The sequence below is a fragment of the Pholcus phalangioides genome, unplaced genomic scaffold (assembly GCF_987345545.1).
Source record: "Pholcus phalangioides strain wild (caught in Gottingen) unplaced genomic scaffold, Ppha-v1.0 ptg000015l_1, whole genome shotgun sequence".
In the NCBI taxonomy this organism is placed as follows: Eukaryota; Metazoa; Arthropoda; class Arachnida; order Araneae; family Pholcidae; genus Pholcus; species Pholcus phalangioides.
The window spans coordinates 91,136,465-91,154,867 of NW_028301608.1; the positions used below are offsets into that span (position 1 = coordinate 91,136,465).

Below are 18,403 nucleotides of genomic sequence, written 5' to 3' on the forward strand. Positions count from 1 at the left end.
CGCGTTTTGAATTTTCAGTGCTGCTGTCTATGAGTGAAGTGGATTGAGGTTTTGTACCGTTGTAGGTCTGTCGCTGTCTGTGGCAAGACTTTTTAACGGGGATATCGGCCCGCATTTGTGCCTCGAAATTGGGAATCATAGAAAACCAACTTCAGCCGACCACCACTCGGGGTGGCTTAAGTGAGGGTGTGAGAGGTGCGGTGCACCCGCGCGGCAGGTTGTAAGGACCGGCAGCGTAGACTTTAGTTCAAAATTTTTTAATTTCACACAGTAAAAATTCACATCACACTTTTGAGCCATACCTCGACAACAGCGAAGTTGAGAAAACTTGACAGGGCCTGTGAAGCCGTGATATCAGAAACAAGAAAGTAATCTACCGGGATGGTTCAAAACAGAATCTCTACCCGTGCGGGACTTATTTTTTAAGCTTCCTGCTTATCCTGCGTCAAGGCTCTAAGCTGGAATCTTTCGTGGGACCTCAAACTAGATTTTTCATGCGGGGGGGCTTCCACAGTTAATGTATATTGTGAAGAAATAAGTATAGTCCCAGACGGGATCCCTGTCAGCCCCACCCTCACAACTTAACCCAACAATTCCTAACAAAAAAAAAACTTTTTTCTTGGGGGAAACGTGGCGCTGCAATGGATCACATGGCCCAAGTGTGCCCCTTGTACTCATTACAAGGGGGCAAGTGTTCGTTTTGGTTCCCTCACCTAGTATTTTTTCCAGAACAGTCAAATGATGACAAAGAAAAAACTCGGCTTCTCACTTGTTCGGCCCCTGGAGCACCAGAAACACGTTTAAAATAAATGTCTTAACAAAAATCAACCCTTGCTATACATCATATTTCAAGGATAAAATGTGCCTTCTAGAAAATATTGACAAAAAGTATACAGCACATAAAATACTGTATGATAGGCTTATATTCATAGGCGGATTTAACCGCGGACGCTCCCGGGGCCACGAAAATCCCAAACTTCACACTTTTTTCTAATTTAAGGGGGGGGGGGGTCTAATATTTTCTTTTGCGCCCGGGGCCTCGACCGACTTTAATCCGCCATTGCTTATATTACAAGTAGAATTGTCATTAAACTGGAATCACTGCTGTCAGCTATCGAATAAAAAATGCAACTGTTGTGATTCTTCGATTGAAATTGATGACCGGTTTTTGATTAATGTGACGCATAGAAAAGTCAATATTACATTATATCAATAAATATTTTTTGATCAATAATATTAGTCAATTTGCTAAGTTTGCTTCAAATTTTTAGCAGTTATTGTTTTCGTGCGGTAAATTAACGTTAGTAAGATGCGCAAGACACAGATAGTTTTAATTTATATTATCCGATTATAATTACAGAAATGCCGAGGAGGTCATGCGCATCTTACTAATGTTAATTTACAGCTTTACAGCACACAAACTATAACCGTTAGAATTTTGAAGCAAACTCGACAATTTAACTAATAATATTGCTCATAAAATATTTATCGATATCATGCAATATTGACTTTTTCCATGCGGCACATTAATCAAAAACAGGCCATCAATTTCAATCGAAGAATCACAACAGTTGCATTTTTTATTCGATAGGTGACAGCAGTGATTCCAGTTCAATGATGTTTACATGTAATATAATATATACAGTACTGCCGGACTGTACAAATCGCAAAAAAAAAAACTGGGTGCCAGAAAAAATTTTTAACGACAAAATTTTTTTTACTCGAAGAAAAAGGTCCAAAAGGATGTTTCTTTTGACCTTTTTAGAAAGTAGTGATCCTCTTCCATGTTGGCGGAAATGCTGCTATAAACTGCAAACTTTTTGTTCTGCTCTCAGCTTGCAATTTAGTAACTACACAAAGAAAATTTTAAGCGCCATGGCGACCCGGTGACTGGGATTTGTCCAGCCCTGGTGTACTTTGTATACTTATTCTCAATATTTTCTAGAAGGCACATTTTTTATGATAAAATTTCATTTTTACTCATTTATTGATCGTGGACAACAGTAACAATGAGCGGCACCATTTTTTCATGGTGAATAAGTTTACGATGTATGGACGTTTAGAGTCTGAGAATACTTCCCTGTACACAGTGTTTTCCTGAGCAGAGAAAAATCCCTTATATAATGTTTAAGGTAGTATGTATTATTTTGTGATTTCGCACAGATATTGAAATTCTGTATGCAGGTCTGTGCAGGTGAAATGAAACAGAATGTGCCCACTTCTGGAAAAAGGTTAGAGAGCACATTTTACAACGTAGGAATAAATAAAATTTTGCCTTTCCCCGCGAGCATCTCGCTGCTCACTCATGTTCCCCCACCCTACAACCTACAGAGTAGCCAGGCTCTCTGGACACTGAGATAGTGTGTTCCGTACAGCCTTATAACTATCAAGGGTTCCGCGAGAAACTTTACGTTGGAGAAACCCTTGTCCTAGCGGCAGTAAAAATCAATGAATGCGAATGAAATTCGAGATATTGGTGTTTTACAGTATGCACTCGAAAATAAGAAGCGAAACATAAACCTAACTGTCACGGTTACGGTCACAGCAACAAAATTTCGCAAAATTCAAATGGCAACACACTTATTTAAGCATTGCCAAGTGATCGGCGCAGTGAAGAAACCATTAATAAGGTTGGAATGCGGTACCTGTGGCACCATAAAACGCAGACACAAGACGCAGATAGAGAAATAAGATCTCAACAAGAAGTTGGTGAGCTAACTTCTCGGTGGGGGACTGCCTGCCGCAGTATTGTGATCTGCGTTAGTTGATTCCACATGTTTCTTTGTCTGCATCTCTGCATCTAGCACAGGCGTTTATGATGCTGCAGGCACCGTTTCAACGTCTTTAATGATTTTTAAACTTAACCTAATGTTTCACCTTCCCCTACCCCATAAAAACGCGTATAGAATTTTTAAACAAAAAATTCAACTAGATGGTTAGAACTGGAAATAACCAGTTACACCCGTTCCATCAATAATGGATGTAACCAGTTTACATCTATTACAGAAATAGATGCAAACTGGTGCTGTTAGCACATTTTTAATTGAAAAAAATTTGGGTAGGCTGCGTCCTAGACACGACCGCATGTTCTGACGTGAATACGTTTTTGTGCCTTGAATCACGCGTGAGGTACCAACATAATGAAATTATGTCATTTATCATTGGCTTTGTCTTTGGAATAGCTAACGAACGATACCAATTTCGTCTATTATCGTTGTGAACTGCTCGAGATATAGCGGAAAACAATTTCGTTACGAATCAGCGAAGCAAGCCTGGTGCCTAGACGGGAAGAGATATTGAAACCGTAGTGATATTATTAGATGCACCTTTGCCATGTGCATCTGACGATATCACTGTTTTTGACTTGCGTTTGGTACTTTCTGAGATATGAGCGTTTAAAGAATTTCGTCACGAAACTTTTTTACGAATGCTCCCAGTATCGTCAGGTTATTCAAAAGTATTCACGTCAAAAAATACAACACAGCAATTTAATTGATTGGAGTGGATTTTTTAGCTAGTTACAATGACCAAAATTAAGGATAAAGTTGCAGTTTTCCTTTATTTTACTGTTATCAATAAACTGATAAGATCTTGCTCAGCAAAGTTGAACAGTTGTTTCCTGAAATTTTATTTCCAATGCCCTCAATCTGGTTCTCTCAATCTGAACACAAAACTTCAGTAGTTCTCAAAACTTGATACAGATGAAGAATCAACTCTTTATAGATAAAAATGTGTGGCCGTATTTTGTTCTGAAATGACACTAAAGAATATTAAAAAAGATGTACTTTCTCTACAATACCAAAAAATTGGTATAATTGGTTTTTTTCCTGACCATGCATATTCAAATATACACTGGACTATATAGAGTTGAAAATATGAATGTTCCTACAGAAAATAATTTGTAGAGTTTTCGGTGAATAGTAATACCCCGATTTATGGTACCCCGAGTTTTCCTGAGAATTCCGCATTTCTCAAATTCACGCATAATCATAGGATAATTGCTGAATTGGTAGCGATTTTTAAGTTTTAAATAAAGTAAGAATTGCTTGGTCGAGTAGAAACTACTCTGGGTTTTTTTGAGGCTACACAGTATAAGTACAAGTACAAGTACAAATACAACGCCCCAACAGGCAAATTGCCCAACGAGGTGGCTGACTTAAGAACCTCATAGATCCCCTAGCCATTTTTCCCCGAACCCCCCCCCCCCCGCCCCGGAACCCCCCCCCCCCGGAACCCCCAATGAATCGGTACATGCGGGAATGTGCGTGTATGGGTAGTGCAACCTGACGTAAAGTTTTTTGTTTCTGTGTAATGCTTGTTATGTGTAGTGCTGCCATCTGCCAAACTATGAATTTTTCAAACTATGAGTGAAGTGTTATGATTGAATGATTTATCGTTGTAGGACTGTTGCTCTCTGTGGCGAGACTTTTTAACGGGGAGATCGGCTCGCATTTGCGCCTTGAAGTTGGGAACCACAGAAAACCAACTTCAGCCGACCGCCACTGTGGGGTTCGAACCCGGATCCTCGCATCGCGAGTCCGTCACTATAACCACTCGACCACCACAGCGGCCACCACAGCGGCTTGTAATTAGCTTGTATAAGCTAATTACAAGTTGTTAAAATTGGAAAGTTGTTAAAGATGCACACCCTTTCGTCATTTTTCGAAATGCTATTCCAAGGCTTGTTACCATTTTTGCAGACTGGCCATGATTTCATACTTGAAGTTGAAAGCCTTAAAAAATTTCACTTAATGCAATGCTCCTCAGTAATAATTCACCGGATCTGAAACTCAATCAATTCAATCCTAACAGTGAAAACTGTTTCTTTGCCTCTGCAACCAAGAGGTTTTGTGGCAATATTTGAAGCGTACTACGCATGAAGTTCGTTTGCACAGATTTCAAGGCATATGAACCTTTTCAAAATCCTAATTTGCGGACACTAAATAACATATTTTATGTGTACCCATTATGATAAAAATAACATTTCATTAACTTTCTATTTAAGACGTATGTTATGCGGGAATAACTGTATTTTCAATTTTACTTTTTACCAAAAGATAGACATTTTTCCTATAAATTTTGGTCCCAATTAACTAATACTTCTATGTCTTTTATGCAAAATCGTACCTCGAATTACGTGAATTCAACTTATCCGCTTATTGTTGGTCTCATCTACCATGTAACTTCATGGTATTACTGTAATTATTTCTCTTTTCTCAGGGTTACATCAATTTTATAACGCAGCTATATACACGAATAAAAACAAAACAAACCTCAGTGCTTTGAATATTTCATGGGCTTTCGACCTTGACTTTCAGGGTCCTCTGCCAGCACGATAGCCCGTGTCCATGTCAAAGCGCACTGGACCTTGAATGCCTGTCCTGTAGAGAGGAAATACAAAAAAAAAAAAGAGGCAAAAATATATATGAAATGGACATGGCCACAACCGTAAAAAAAACACGAGGGGGGAAGTGAGACGATCACGCAATTTCGAGCAAAAGTAACGACAGTTTGTAATCAACTGAATGGACCAAGAACCGAGAAAGAGAGAGATAATATACGAGATCTTTAGACACTGGCCATGAGCTTTTTCAGTTTTAGACATTTATTCCCTCCTTCGCGTTGTATCTATCCGTTGCGTTCTCTTAGCACAGGATATAATGCATTTCTGAACATGTGTGTTAGTGAGTGAGAAAAATCGACGCATTTCTTAATTTCAGATGTCCGAAAATAACTTGGTTTTATGAGTGACAAAAAAATGATATCTTTCTGAACATGCGATTTTTATTGTTTTTGTAAAAAAAATTATATGAAATAATTTTTTTGATGGACTTAGAGGTGTATTAGTTTTTTAGAGTTACCTTCTAATGATTGATCATGACAGATGAATATTTACGAATCACGAACGGTATGCTTCAGACGCAGTTGCAAAAGGTAAGTGATTTTATATGCATTATAGTACTGCAGTAGAGTCGCGATAGTCCGAGGTGAACAGGGTCGAGACAACCTCGGTTTACTGAAAATTCGGATTATCCTTAAGTAATAGAAAACAGTTTTAGTTAGGTTGCGAGGTGGCGGGAAGCTGAGATGATTCTCGTATAATTTTTGTTTTTTTCACACTATGACTGTGGGGGGGGGGGGGCGTGAAAAGTCTATCCTAAGTGTACTTCCACACTCATATACAAACAGGACCGTCTTAAGAGCATCATGGGCCCCCGGACCAAATCATTTTTCTGAGGCCCTACCTCGCAAATTCTCGAAAAATTCAACTACTTCTCGTTTTTCTGAGGGCCCCTCTTCTCTTGAGGCCCCCGGGCCGTGCGTTAAGACGGCACTGTGTACAAAGTCGCAGAACACGTGTTCCGTGACAATGTTCTGCGACAATCGCAAAACAAATCGGGTGTTCTGCGACTTTTATCTATGAAAAGTCGCAAGTCTAAGTCGCAGAACACGTCCACACTCATTTACAAAGTCATGCAACACGTGCTCTGTGACTTGTCGCTCGACAAATCGAGCAAGTTGTTGTGCGACTTTATATTTGTTGCTTATATGAGCGTAGACAAGAACCCCCCCCCCCCCCTCCCAATGCGTACAATTGTCCCTCCCCCCAAAGATCTCAGCCTAGGAGGATCCTGCTGCAGTATGTGGGGCCATGTAGGGCATATAATTCTAGAATTGAATCTAGCCCATTGAATCTGTATAAGACACATGAATTCCACATAAAGGCGGCTGACCGTAGCTCGAGGCCTGGGGACCCAATATGAATATTGTTTTTTTACGCTATAAATTTACTATAAAGGGACCTGTGGAAAATTCTGACCTGAAGACCAAAGTCTAGGAGAATCAAGATTTCCCTTCTAACTGGAATTCGTTCATAGGAAAAATGACACGAAATGAAACAAAACACGTTCTTTACGAAATTTCCGAAAAACGGAGAGGTTTTGAAAGATTTCTAACACCTCGGATTATCCGGAACCTCGAAGTTTCGAGACTATACACATAGCAGTAGCAGTGTATCGACATACGCGTGCCGATACACGTACACCATGTGTCGATAATGGTTACACCATCGTCCATTTTATTTTTTTTTACACACACACACTCAAATGCACTACAAACAACCGTGAAAAGCTAGGTATTACATTATTTAGGCATCAAGTTATTTTAGATTCAGTAGAATAACCGGCCTAACGTGATGGAAAGGCGGGCCAGATAACATAAAAGCCGGATAGGCTGGAGTTCTATAAATGCTCATTTTCTCTACGGGCTTTAGCTTTATTTTGAAAATAATGCAGTTATTATAAGATGGAATTGAAACAGTAGACGGAATAAGTACAACCAGTTCTTAGCCAGTTTCGGACACTTAGTATTAGGTTTTTAGTTATTTTTTCTTTTCTTAAATTAATTATAAATGACTTTTTTAGTGCCTATTTTAAGTATTTTTAGTGCATTTTTGCCAGCGTATTTTGACAATTTTTAGTGTATCAATTATCAGACTTTGAACAAAAGCTGACTCCGCTCATTGGCAGTTGATTGACGTGACTGGGGGGGGGGGTAAAGATGTTATCAGGAGAAAAAAACTTATAACTTTATTTGGGCTTGGGGTTGTCAAGTTTCGAGAGGGCTGTAAGAACCCGAGATATCTCGGGATCGCCACTGTAATGGTTAATCATCATGCTATACCAACTTACCTCAGATGTGGGGCACACAAGTTGGCATAGTTTTTAATTATTTTTTAAACAAGTTTGCCGAAATGAGTATACAATTCTAGGTGATATTTTTGTCATTACTTTGTAGCCAAGGAGGACCGCAATCTGCAGCATCGGTCAAATTTTCTGTATTATAGAAAAAAAAGAATAAATACTGACAACTAGCCCCGGTCTACCCTACTGTATATAAATTAAGATGTTTTTAGTATCTTACGATTTTTCAAGATTTTTTAACGTGAAGTTTTTATCGAAAAAATGTTTTTAGTTATATTTTCTCCCCAAAAAAGTAAGTAATGAATTTTTTTTTATATTTGTCCGAAAAATCGATTCTTGAGCGAAGAATTTGTTGCTAAATTCGGCGTTGATTCTTTTGTCTATCAGGGTTTTTTCTGCTCGGCTTTCAATGACGCAGATACAACAAAGGAAAGTCAAATGCCGTAAAAGAGGGGAAATATTCCAGTGTATTTGTTGAATAATTAATTTACGTAGAGAGGATTTTCTCTCCTTGCTCCGCTTGTCCGTCGACACCGCTATACATAGATAATACAGTACTTGACCCTGTTCGGTGTTTGGTTCTCGGAAGGTGTGTTCGTTATTTGAATTTTACATGATGCTCACACACATATAACAGCTCATCTACTTCTTGTTGATTGAAGAACAGCTCCTCCTCAATGAATATTATATTTTAAGAGAGGGAACGTTTTCATTTTGGGAGTAGGAATAGGCTTTTACGAGACGAGATTTTTGATGGGCTGTTAGTGAAAGTGTTTCAACCCATTACCTAAAAACTTCACTGTAGATTTTCCAGTTCCGGCATTAAAGGCGTTTTATTCTTCATTACTGGACAAGATTAATGGATCGTATAAGGGAGGAGACTTTCTCAACTCCCAGGATAGCCTCGAACACTCATGCTGCGAGGATATTCAATCTTAAGGCCGTGTGTGCGTGTTGAATCTATTCTGAAGGTAAGGATAGATATATTGTGTGTCTGCGTGAAGTAATAATATATATTTTTTGATTAGATCGCCGACCAGATCGGATCACCCGCAGCTACCGACGACGCTACCAAATTGGCGTGTCCGAGAGCCCGATTGGCTCCCCCGCCGTTGTTCTGTCAGCCGTTGTCGTCCGACGACGAAGACCCGTTCGAAGACATGTACCAGTCGCATACGCCGAACCACGAGATGAGAACTTTCATACCGAAGAAGTGGAACAGCGAGACTTATTTCTCGTTTCCCGTCGACCGTATAGCCTTCAGGCATTTGTTTAAGCTTTTCGCCGTGTACGGCAATCCTAACAAGACCGCCGACACCATCAGTTTGACCAACAGCGACAAGTGGCTCCGTCAAGCTAAAGTCATCGACGGCAAGAGGATCACCACTGTCGACACTGGCATTTACTTCAGGCAGTTGGCCAAGTAAATAAGAAATTCATTTATTTTGTAGTAATACCTTTCATGTACGATATGCATATACGAGTATACTCAGTCAGGCATTGAAGCCATTTTCGAATAAAAATTAATTACAGCAGGCTCCGAATTATCTGGCCTAATGTGATGAAAGGGCGGGCCGGTTTACAGAAAAGCCGGATCGGCCGGAGTTCTATAAATATAGTACTCACTTCCTACTCTTCCCCATACCATCAAAAATCTTTTTTATACCAAAACCCGCTCTTATTCATGTTTCCTGACCTCGAAGTGCAGGTGAGTACTTAAAAAGGTTTTTACGCACTTCTAAACTGTTCTGCTTCAAAAATTTACTACAGAAAAAGGAAGTCTAAGAATAAAATTTGTACATATTTCGAGATAAACTTTATTATGTTTAACTCAGTTGCAGGAAATATAAAATTATTTACATTGTACAGCCAGCCAGGGTCGTCTTAAGAGCATCATGGGAGACCTCCGGGTCAAGGGATTTTTCTGAGGCCCTACCTGGAAAAGTCTCGAAAAATTCAATTACGTCTCGTTTTTCTGAGGCCCCTCTTCTCTTGAGGCCTGCGGGCCGTGCCCAGGTAGGCCCATGCGTTAAGACGGTACTGTGTACAGTAGTGTTTTTCAACAGAAAAATCAGACACAACACTATATACGCACTCAGACTATTTAGATAGGTTCACGCACACACACGCTTCCGGCACAACTCACTTGGTAGCAAATTACTCATGGCGATAGACCAGGGTTACGCTTGGTGTGAAAGAAGGTGTTTTTCAACGAGCCCCCGTGGGATCGGTCCTTTTCATTTATTCTTATTGCATTTAGGACACACATTTAGGGTTGTGAAATTGTAATTTACTGCTTCAATTGTTTATGATATGCAATTTATAAAAAACAACACATTTTAAATTTCATGGGGGGGGGGGGGCAGCGTGGAAACTGACCATCACTAAAGGGGAACACTATATCAAAAAGGTGCGCAAATGCAGTACAAACAAACTTTCAAAATGAACAAAGCATTAACGTAAAAGACGTAGGATAAGTTCTTATAAAAATTATTTAAACTTAATTTATAATATAATTTATAAATGGTTATACAAATGTGAAAAGAGGTAGTACTGTAATTCAAATACAAATACAAGCCCACAACGAGGTGGCTGATAAAAAAGATGCCCGAAACAAATATGGATGCCATATATTTCTAAATTACATTAAACCAATTAAAAATGCAATTGCAAAAACTAAAAACTATATGCACGTGATAAAATATCATACAATACTCATAAGAAATATTTATTTATGGTTGTATTACGGATAGCTTCTGGATTTACCCCAATATGCTAATCATACTTCTTTTATATGTGTCAGTTGTGTTAGAAGTCACGACTCCCGTTGGTAAGATTCCACAACGATAAATTCCTTGCGATACCACAACGTGGAATTGTCCCTAATCAATCGCCGAAGCAGTCGATTGAAGGCGTATTAATTATTCATGGTCCATCTTATCCATCCCGTTGAAAATTTTAAACACTTCGATCATGTCGCCCCGACACCCGCGTTCTTCCAACATATTCAAGAAATCAAGTCTTTTTTCCAAGCTTTGTGTGCCAACAAGAGCAAGCGTAGCTCTTCTCTACACCCCTGTCAACTAAGTCTATGTGACTCTGTGAGTAGGGTCTCCAAAACCTTGCGCCATACGCCAGCGCATGACGAATTAAGCCTCAGAAAAGCGGAAGAATGACTTTAAGAGAACGCGGAGAGACCTCTTCAGGAATGAAAAATGTAAAATCATTCATGCATAATTGTTTTTAAACTAGGCCGGACAGTCGAGCGTATACTATACTACTACTACTACTACTAAACCGCACATGCATCTCGTCCACATTCCTCTCTGGAATTTCTAACGAATCGGTACATGTTGGAATGTGCGTGTACGTGTTGAGAACCTATCGTGAAGTTTGTTGCAGTGTAATCATTGTTATGTGTAGTGCTGCCATCTGCCATCAACTTTTGCTAACTATGAGTGAAGTGTAATGATTGAATAATTGTATCGTTGTGTTGGCCTGTTCCGTGGTGAGACTTTTTTTAAAGAGTCTACTATACTCTCATTGTGTTCGCTTGAGAGACTACTCTATATACAGAGTGATCATGAAATAGCTGGCAATAACTTAATTTAGCTTAGCTTGTCATAACCTTTTGTGGGTTGCATAGTGATCGGCACAGTATAAAAACAAAAATGGTATTGAAACGGTACTTGATATAAGCCGGCGCTAGACGCAGACAAAGAAACATGTGGAAACAGCCAAAACAGATCACATTTCTGCCGCAGGAAGTCGCCCACCGAGTGGTTAGCGCACGAAACCCTTGGTGAGATCTTTCTTTTTTTGCTCCCTACACCGGTGTTTATGGTGCTCCAGGTACAGTTCCAAAGCTATTTCTGGTTTTTCACTGCGCCGATCACCTCGCAATGCATAAAAGTGACTATTGCTGTTTGAATTTTTCGAAATTTTGTTGCTGTGACCGTTAACACGAGAGCTAAGCTTTTATTTTTCTTCCCCTCCTGGAGCGCATACTCTGAAAACACCTCGAATTTCCTTCGCGTTCACTGACTTTTGCGGCCGCTATGGGCTCGTATATCTGCAAAGTTACTTTATGACCACATTGTATATAAATTTGACAGTAAACCAGTGGTAATTGATTCTTTCTGGAGCACTCAGCAGTAAAATTATTATTTTTTAAATGTTGTAGGCCTGATTGATCAAAAGCATACGACATTTAAAAATTCATGACTCATCAAGCAAAATAACCCGCCGAATTGTTCGCTTGCGAATCCGGAAGGCAGATGGCAGCGCATCTCAAACACATAACCAGCATTCCTCGGAAAAAGGGGGGGGGGGTGAAAAACGTCCCCTGAAAGCATTTTGCGAGGAAAATGTGACAATTCTTTGAATTACGGGACATTCCCTTTTATACGGAACACAAGCCAAGCACTTCTTTTGGTCATAAAGCAAATTAATAATCGGTGTTGTACAGGATTTTTATAACATGGACGTATGTATTTGGTGTTCCCTTTGATAATATGTTTTGATAATATTTTAATTACTTTTTTTAATAGTGAATTGAAATGACATGATAACGTGAGCTCTTAACAGATTCGTGCAGATAATTGTGTTGTTTTCTTTTGATATAAGGGGCAAAAAATCGCTCAACGTGCGAGAGTATGAGAAGTACCTGGAATTCATAGCGAGAAAGAAAGGAATCGACCCCGACCAGATCAAGTACATGCTCACGAGATGCGGGACTCCGAAGTCGACGGTGAAAACGGTGATTGAATATTCACTATTTCGCTTAGTATTCATCATACATGCTCAAGCTTCGGCCCGCTAGCCTAATGTAGCCCTCGAAGTCATTCGATGTGGCCCACGAACCCAAGCCAGGCCGTAGCGTACCTTCTCGTGACCCCGGGGCAGGCATTTTCTTGGGGGGGGGGAGGCCCTAAAAATAAAAAAAATATGCAAAATAAGTGTAAATTTTTTGTGAGCCCCCCCCCCATTTGGCTTGAGGCCCCGGTCGCCCCTGCCTAGTTACGGCAATGCCCCAAACCTAATTTTGTAAAACTGAACTAACATGTTTCCAGATCAATTAAGTGATCCGCGGCACAAAATCCATATCACTTATTTAAGTGACGCGCGGAACAAAATACAGATCAATTAAGTGACCTGAGGCGCAGTTTCAGATCTCTTAAGTTACCCGAGGTATATTTACAGATCGAGTGGCCCGCAGCACAAAATCCAGATCACTTAAGTGATCCATGGCAAAGTTTCATATCACTTAAGTATGCCGCGGATGTGTTCAAATTACTAATCCTCGATGTAGTTTCACCTCACTTGATTGGCCCGCGGCACATTTCCACAAGTCACTTAAGTACCCTCAAACCTAATTTTGTAAAAATGAATACTAACACATTTATAGATCACTCAAGTGACCGACGGTGCAGTTCTACATCACCTCAGTGACCCACGGCATATTTACAGGTGACTTGAGTGAGACGCGCGGCACAGTTTCAGATCTAAGGCTAAGCGCAAATTGAGTCGCGTGCAGCGTTCGCGAGTGGGCGGGGCCCGAGTGCGATGATGTCAACACGCCCCACGCGTAGCGATGGGATGCGCATATTGGAACGCGTTCCCAGTGCACGAGCGTTTTCGAAAGGAAACAATTTCGGGAGACTGGAATATGGGCGGAGATACGGGGAGGGGGGACGTGGAGGGGCACTGCCCCCCCCCCCCCCGCCCCAGCGTCAAAGGTGGAGTCGACTGATCTAATGTATATATACATATATGAATTGTCATCATCATCATCTTGCCCCCCCAGCAATAATGACCGTGCCCCCCCAGACTTCCAAGTCTATCACCGCCTATGCACAGAATTTACATATTACAGAGGCATTCAATAACTTTGATTTTGTAGCTTCAGCTTTCTTGGATATATCTAAAGCGTTTGATCGCTGTGATCACGCCACCTTGTTGTCAAAATTAATCGATCTAAAATTTCCGCCTCATTTCATCTTTTTCTACAACTATCTCTTGGGAAGAATCTTCCAAGTCAAAATTCAGGACAAACTTTTAGCTATTAAACCCATACGTGCTTCTGTTCCACAGGGCAGTGTTTTGGGCCCACAATTGTTTTTGTTGTATATAAATGATATTGCTCTGTTTGCTGATGATTGTGCAGTATTATGCAGTGGAAGGAAAGTAACACAAGCTTTAGAAAATCTTCAGGAAACCATAGACTACATTGGGTCATGGCGTGATGAGTCAGCAATACAATCGAATTTCAACAAATGCAAATTTGCTTGGTTTACACGACGGCGAAAACTTCCTAGACAACCACTTTTGATTGGCAATCAAGTATTAAGACCAGTCTGACAAGTCAAATATTTAGAGGGTGTATACTAAATAAAAATCTCTCATTTACACCTCACATTGATTTTGTCAAAAATAAAATAGGGTATTAGGAATGCTGAATAAAATCACATTCCCACAAGCAAAATTATCCCTTAAAAATAAAATAATTTTATATAAGACCATACTCTCTCTCAGACCTACCTTGTTTTATACTTCTCCTGCATGGTCTCATTCATGTAAAATGAATATTAAAAATCTACAAACTGTGCAAAATAAGATTCTTAGGAGATTTGATAAAGCACCTTGGTTCATAAGAGAAATTAATATTAGGAATGATCTTGGAATTCCTCACATTTTTGATTACATCAAGGATATCAATAAAGATCATTTTGAAAGAATGAGAGAATTTGAGCATCAACATCTTAGGACATAGTGGAATACGACATTCAAATGTTGAGGAAATATAGAAGGCCTCAACAAATTTTCCACCTGTATTGGAATTTGTTATAATTTTCAAATTATATGCCGTATATATTGTATCAATTCTTGAATTTTTGCTTTTTTCTTTCATGTTTTCACTGATATATTCATATCTTACTCATTGGTACGTTTGAATAACGGATAATTTTCTTTATAAATATATTTCTTAGTATTTTTAGTATGAGCACTTACTGAACAGAACTTGTTCATTATTAGTATTGTAAATTTTTATTTCTGCATACCTTTGGACTTTGAATATCAAATTACTGAAAGAACTTTTGTGAACTACATAAATCTATATAAATTCATATATGAGGTTTTTGCGCTGCGACACCCAGCAGAGTGCTTTTACTCCTCTTTTTTCCTCACCTGCGAATTGATTATGGAAATCTGCTTTTGGTGATTGTAAAATTCGTTGAATGGTGTGATCCTGCTTCTTGTTGTATAAATGATGTTGTTGAGGTGGCCATTTTCTCTGGCATAATTTTGTATTAGCCTGACAGACCAATTTGACCAATCCTTTTCAACTTTTTCTTTGATTTTTTTCCCCCCTTCTTCATAGGCCTGCCTGGCCAATTCGTATGCCGACAGTCGTCCCTGAAAGGATGGGATTCGGCTAAAAGTTCCATTCTGGTCTGACAGAATGTACATACAACAGCAGCGAGTCACAAACTTTTATTTTCGTAAATCCAAGCGGGAATGATGCTGTATCCTTATTTTTTCTTTTTTCTATCCAGCAGCAAACGCCAAACAATGGCGACAACGTGGACTGGACAAAAGACTACCGAATAACTGCCAGAGATCTGAGACCAAGGTTCCTGTTTCCGCAACGAAATTCGACAGGGTTTGATTGCATCTTCGACAACGAGGATCCCGCTGACCCTTACGGTTATAAGACGGAAAACGTGTTCTGCAGAGTCGACCCGCCGTATTGATTGCCCGCCTCACAATCATCCATCGTCTCTTGAAAGCTCTCTCTCTGTACATCTAAAGTTACAATCATTACCGTTACCAATTGGCTGACGGTAATGAGATTGTGACTTTTCGTGAATTGAAACTCACTCTCCGATGATTGGCGATCGATGAGCAAAAAATACAACAGTCCAATAAATGTTGGTTCTTAATGGATGTAGGTTTTTTTTCTTCTTCTAAAGACTCGATCATTCGTGAGTCAGTTTATGAGGCTCAACACTTCTCATACGTTAGGGGCCGTTCAAGTATTACGCAGCAAGATGTTAGCCATTTTTGACACCCCCCCCCCTGTCAGCAAAATTTTGTCAGCACTTCCCCCACCCCCTAACATTTGAGTGGCCCGTGGCACACTTTCAGGTCACTGAAGTAGGCCTCAAAGATCACTTAAGCAACTCGCGACACAGCTCCAGAACACTTAAACAATCCGTGGCACCAAGGAAACATTTGTTTTCTGGGTATTATGCCGAGGTGAACTCGGAAGGAAAAGTCATCTTGTCTCCGCTGGGACTCGAACCCAGGTCCTCTTGCATACCGCTACCATCTACACCACTGGAGACACGACCCTGCCTTCCTTATTTCACGCACTGGGGCGTGAGTCCACCTCAGCATAGTACCCAGAAAACAAAATGTTTCCTTGATATATATATATCTCGGGCTGAGAAAAAGCCATCTATCTCTCTCTAAAACCGTCCCACCCGGGGGCCATTTCCTGAAGTTAAGAGAAGCTACTAATGTCTCTACTTCAGTGCCTCACGTCCCAGTGCGTGAAATAAGGAAGGTAAGGCCGTGTCTCCAGTGGTGTAGATGGTAGCATGCTCGCCCGGTATGCAAGAGGGCCTGGGTTCGAGTCCCGGCGGAGACATGATGACTTTTCCTTCCGAGTTCACCTCAGCATAATACTCAGAAAACAAAATGTTTCCTTGATATCTCTCTCAAGATCCGTGGCACATTTAGAGATCCCTTGAGTGACATGTGGCACAGTTTTAGAGCACTTAAGCGGCCCCCAGTACGGTTCTACATCACTCCAGTTACCCGCGGGACATTTTCATATTAATTAACTGATCCGCGGCATAATTACGGATCACTAGAGGGATGCGTGACACATTTCCAGAGCATATTTAGAGATCACTAAAGTGGCTCTGTAGGGGAGTTATCAATATAGGGAGAATGTAAGTTCAGGTGTCCAATAACTATCAAAAGGTTTCTTTTCCGTTTTTGGCGCATCGAATTAATGTCATTAAGAATATTTCATATCTTCATAAAGGGTGGTTGATGACGTAAGCGTCATACAAACCATGTTGTCATGAAAATTCAGCAAATCGGAAACCCCCTCCCCCATCGATGCTGACGTAATACTTGAATGACCCCTTGAAACTCAATGATGAAAGTGCAGTGATATACAGGGTGATTCAGAAAAGATGGGAAAAATTTTAATAGGCGATAGTAAATACCAATATAAACAATTGTTAGCAAAGAATGCATGGTCTAACATGAAACTCAAACAGCCGCTCCGCAAACGTTATAACGTCATTCCTGTTGAAATTTATCGGGAGAAAAAGAACTCCATGCATGGAAATATAACCTGGGGAAGAAGAAGAAACCGTATGCATGCCTGCGTCACAGTGAATAAAAGGTGAGGACGCCAGCTCTGTGAAGTTATCCCAGCGTGCAACTGTTCTATCAGTTTCACGCTGATGATGGGGCACTTTAGTAATACTGAAAACTCAGACATACATTTCAGTATGAAAATACTTAGCGTATTTCCCCAGGTTACATTTTCATGCTTGGTGTTCTTTTTGCTCTTGATAAATTTCAACAGGAATGCAGTTTTAACGTTTGTGTAGCGGCTGTTTTGAAACGCGATTGCACGTTTGCGTTTCATGTTACACCAAGCATTCTTTGATGACAATTGTTTGCATTGGTGTGTACTATCACCTCTTAAAGTCCCCCCCCCCCCCATCTTTTCTGAATCACCCTGTTTACCTCTGCTTACGAATGTTTCTTCTAACGAAGATTTTTTCGACGTTTTTCTGCCAATCAAAATGAATCCAATGAGTAACTACTTAACCGTACATTCCTCTACGCTCTACGGAAATTCAAACGAATCGGCACGTGCCGGAATGTGTGTTCTGAGTGTATGTGTGGCTCTCATTGGCGTACGCAAAGGGGGTTTGGGGTTCTAACCACCCCCCTTGAGCCAACAAGATTATAGTGTTATTTTTCAGGAAAAAACGTAAACCGAGATGGAAAAAAAATCTGAAAACCCCCCCTAGGGAAAATTCTGCGTACTCCTATGGTGGCTCTAACGTATTTATGTTGTCGCGTCGCGCTTGTTTTGTGTTCATATGCTGCCATCCATTTTCTGAAGTAAAGATGAAAATGCTTGAATTTTCATATTATGTTAGTATCATGTTGTAGGTCTACTTGCACTGTGTGGAGAGACTTTTTCAAATGAAGACCTCGAAGCTGGAAAATCGTAGAAAACCAATTTCAGCCGACCACCACTATGCCGTCGATGGGATTCGAACCTGGATCGTCAGGTTGAGAGTCCAGCACGATGCCCACACGACCGCACAGCGGCTCCAATGTGTAACTGTCACTCGAGCAGATAAATTTATTTACGCCTCGGAATCTCTCTTCAGATACTATTTCTCTTTCAAAAAAAATTTCAAGCCATTTTCATGTAGAATGAATGATTAACCCCTTTACGATCACACACGAAATAATTCGTCCAAACGCCAATGAAATACTAGTATTTTGCACAGACTCATATAATTCAGCTATTCGGGAAGGATGATCATCCATCTTCTCCCTCCGTGCCTGGTCGAAAGTTCTAGATATCAACCTTATTTATACAATTTTTTGACCATTATGAATTTGGTTTTGATTAAATTCAATTTCAAAAATGG

At 40.2% G+C, this 18,403-nt stretch overlaps 1 protein-coding gene across 2 annotated transcripts; it reads left to right on the forward strand.

Annotated features, from left to right (window-relative positions):
- The first annotated feature begins 5,537 nt into the window (after positions 1-5,537).
- Positions 5,538-15,650, forward strand: LOC149077034 (uncharacterized). Of its 2 annotated transcripts, none has more exons than XM_089242640.1 (4): positions 5,538-5,934; positions 8,732-9,126; positions 12,330-12,462; positions 15,260-15,650. In XM_089242640.1, the coding sequence occupies exons 1-4, from the start codon at positions 5,878-5,880 to the stop codon at positions 15,455-15,457; spliced, it is 783 nt and encodes a 260-aa protein (XP_089098766.1). In that variant the 5' UTR covers positions 5,538-5,877; the 3' UTR covers positions 15,458-15,650. The 2 variants fall into 2 exon arrangements, with proteins under 2 accessions (XP_089098766.1, XP_089098767.1); XM_089242641.1 differs by having other exon boundaries at positions 15,263-15,650.
- The last annotated feature ends 2,753 nt before the right edge of the window (positions 15,651-18,403 follow it).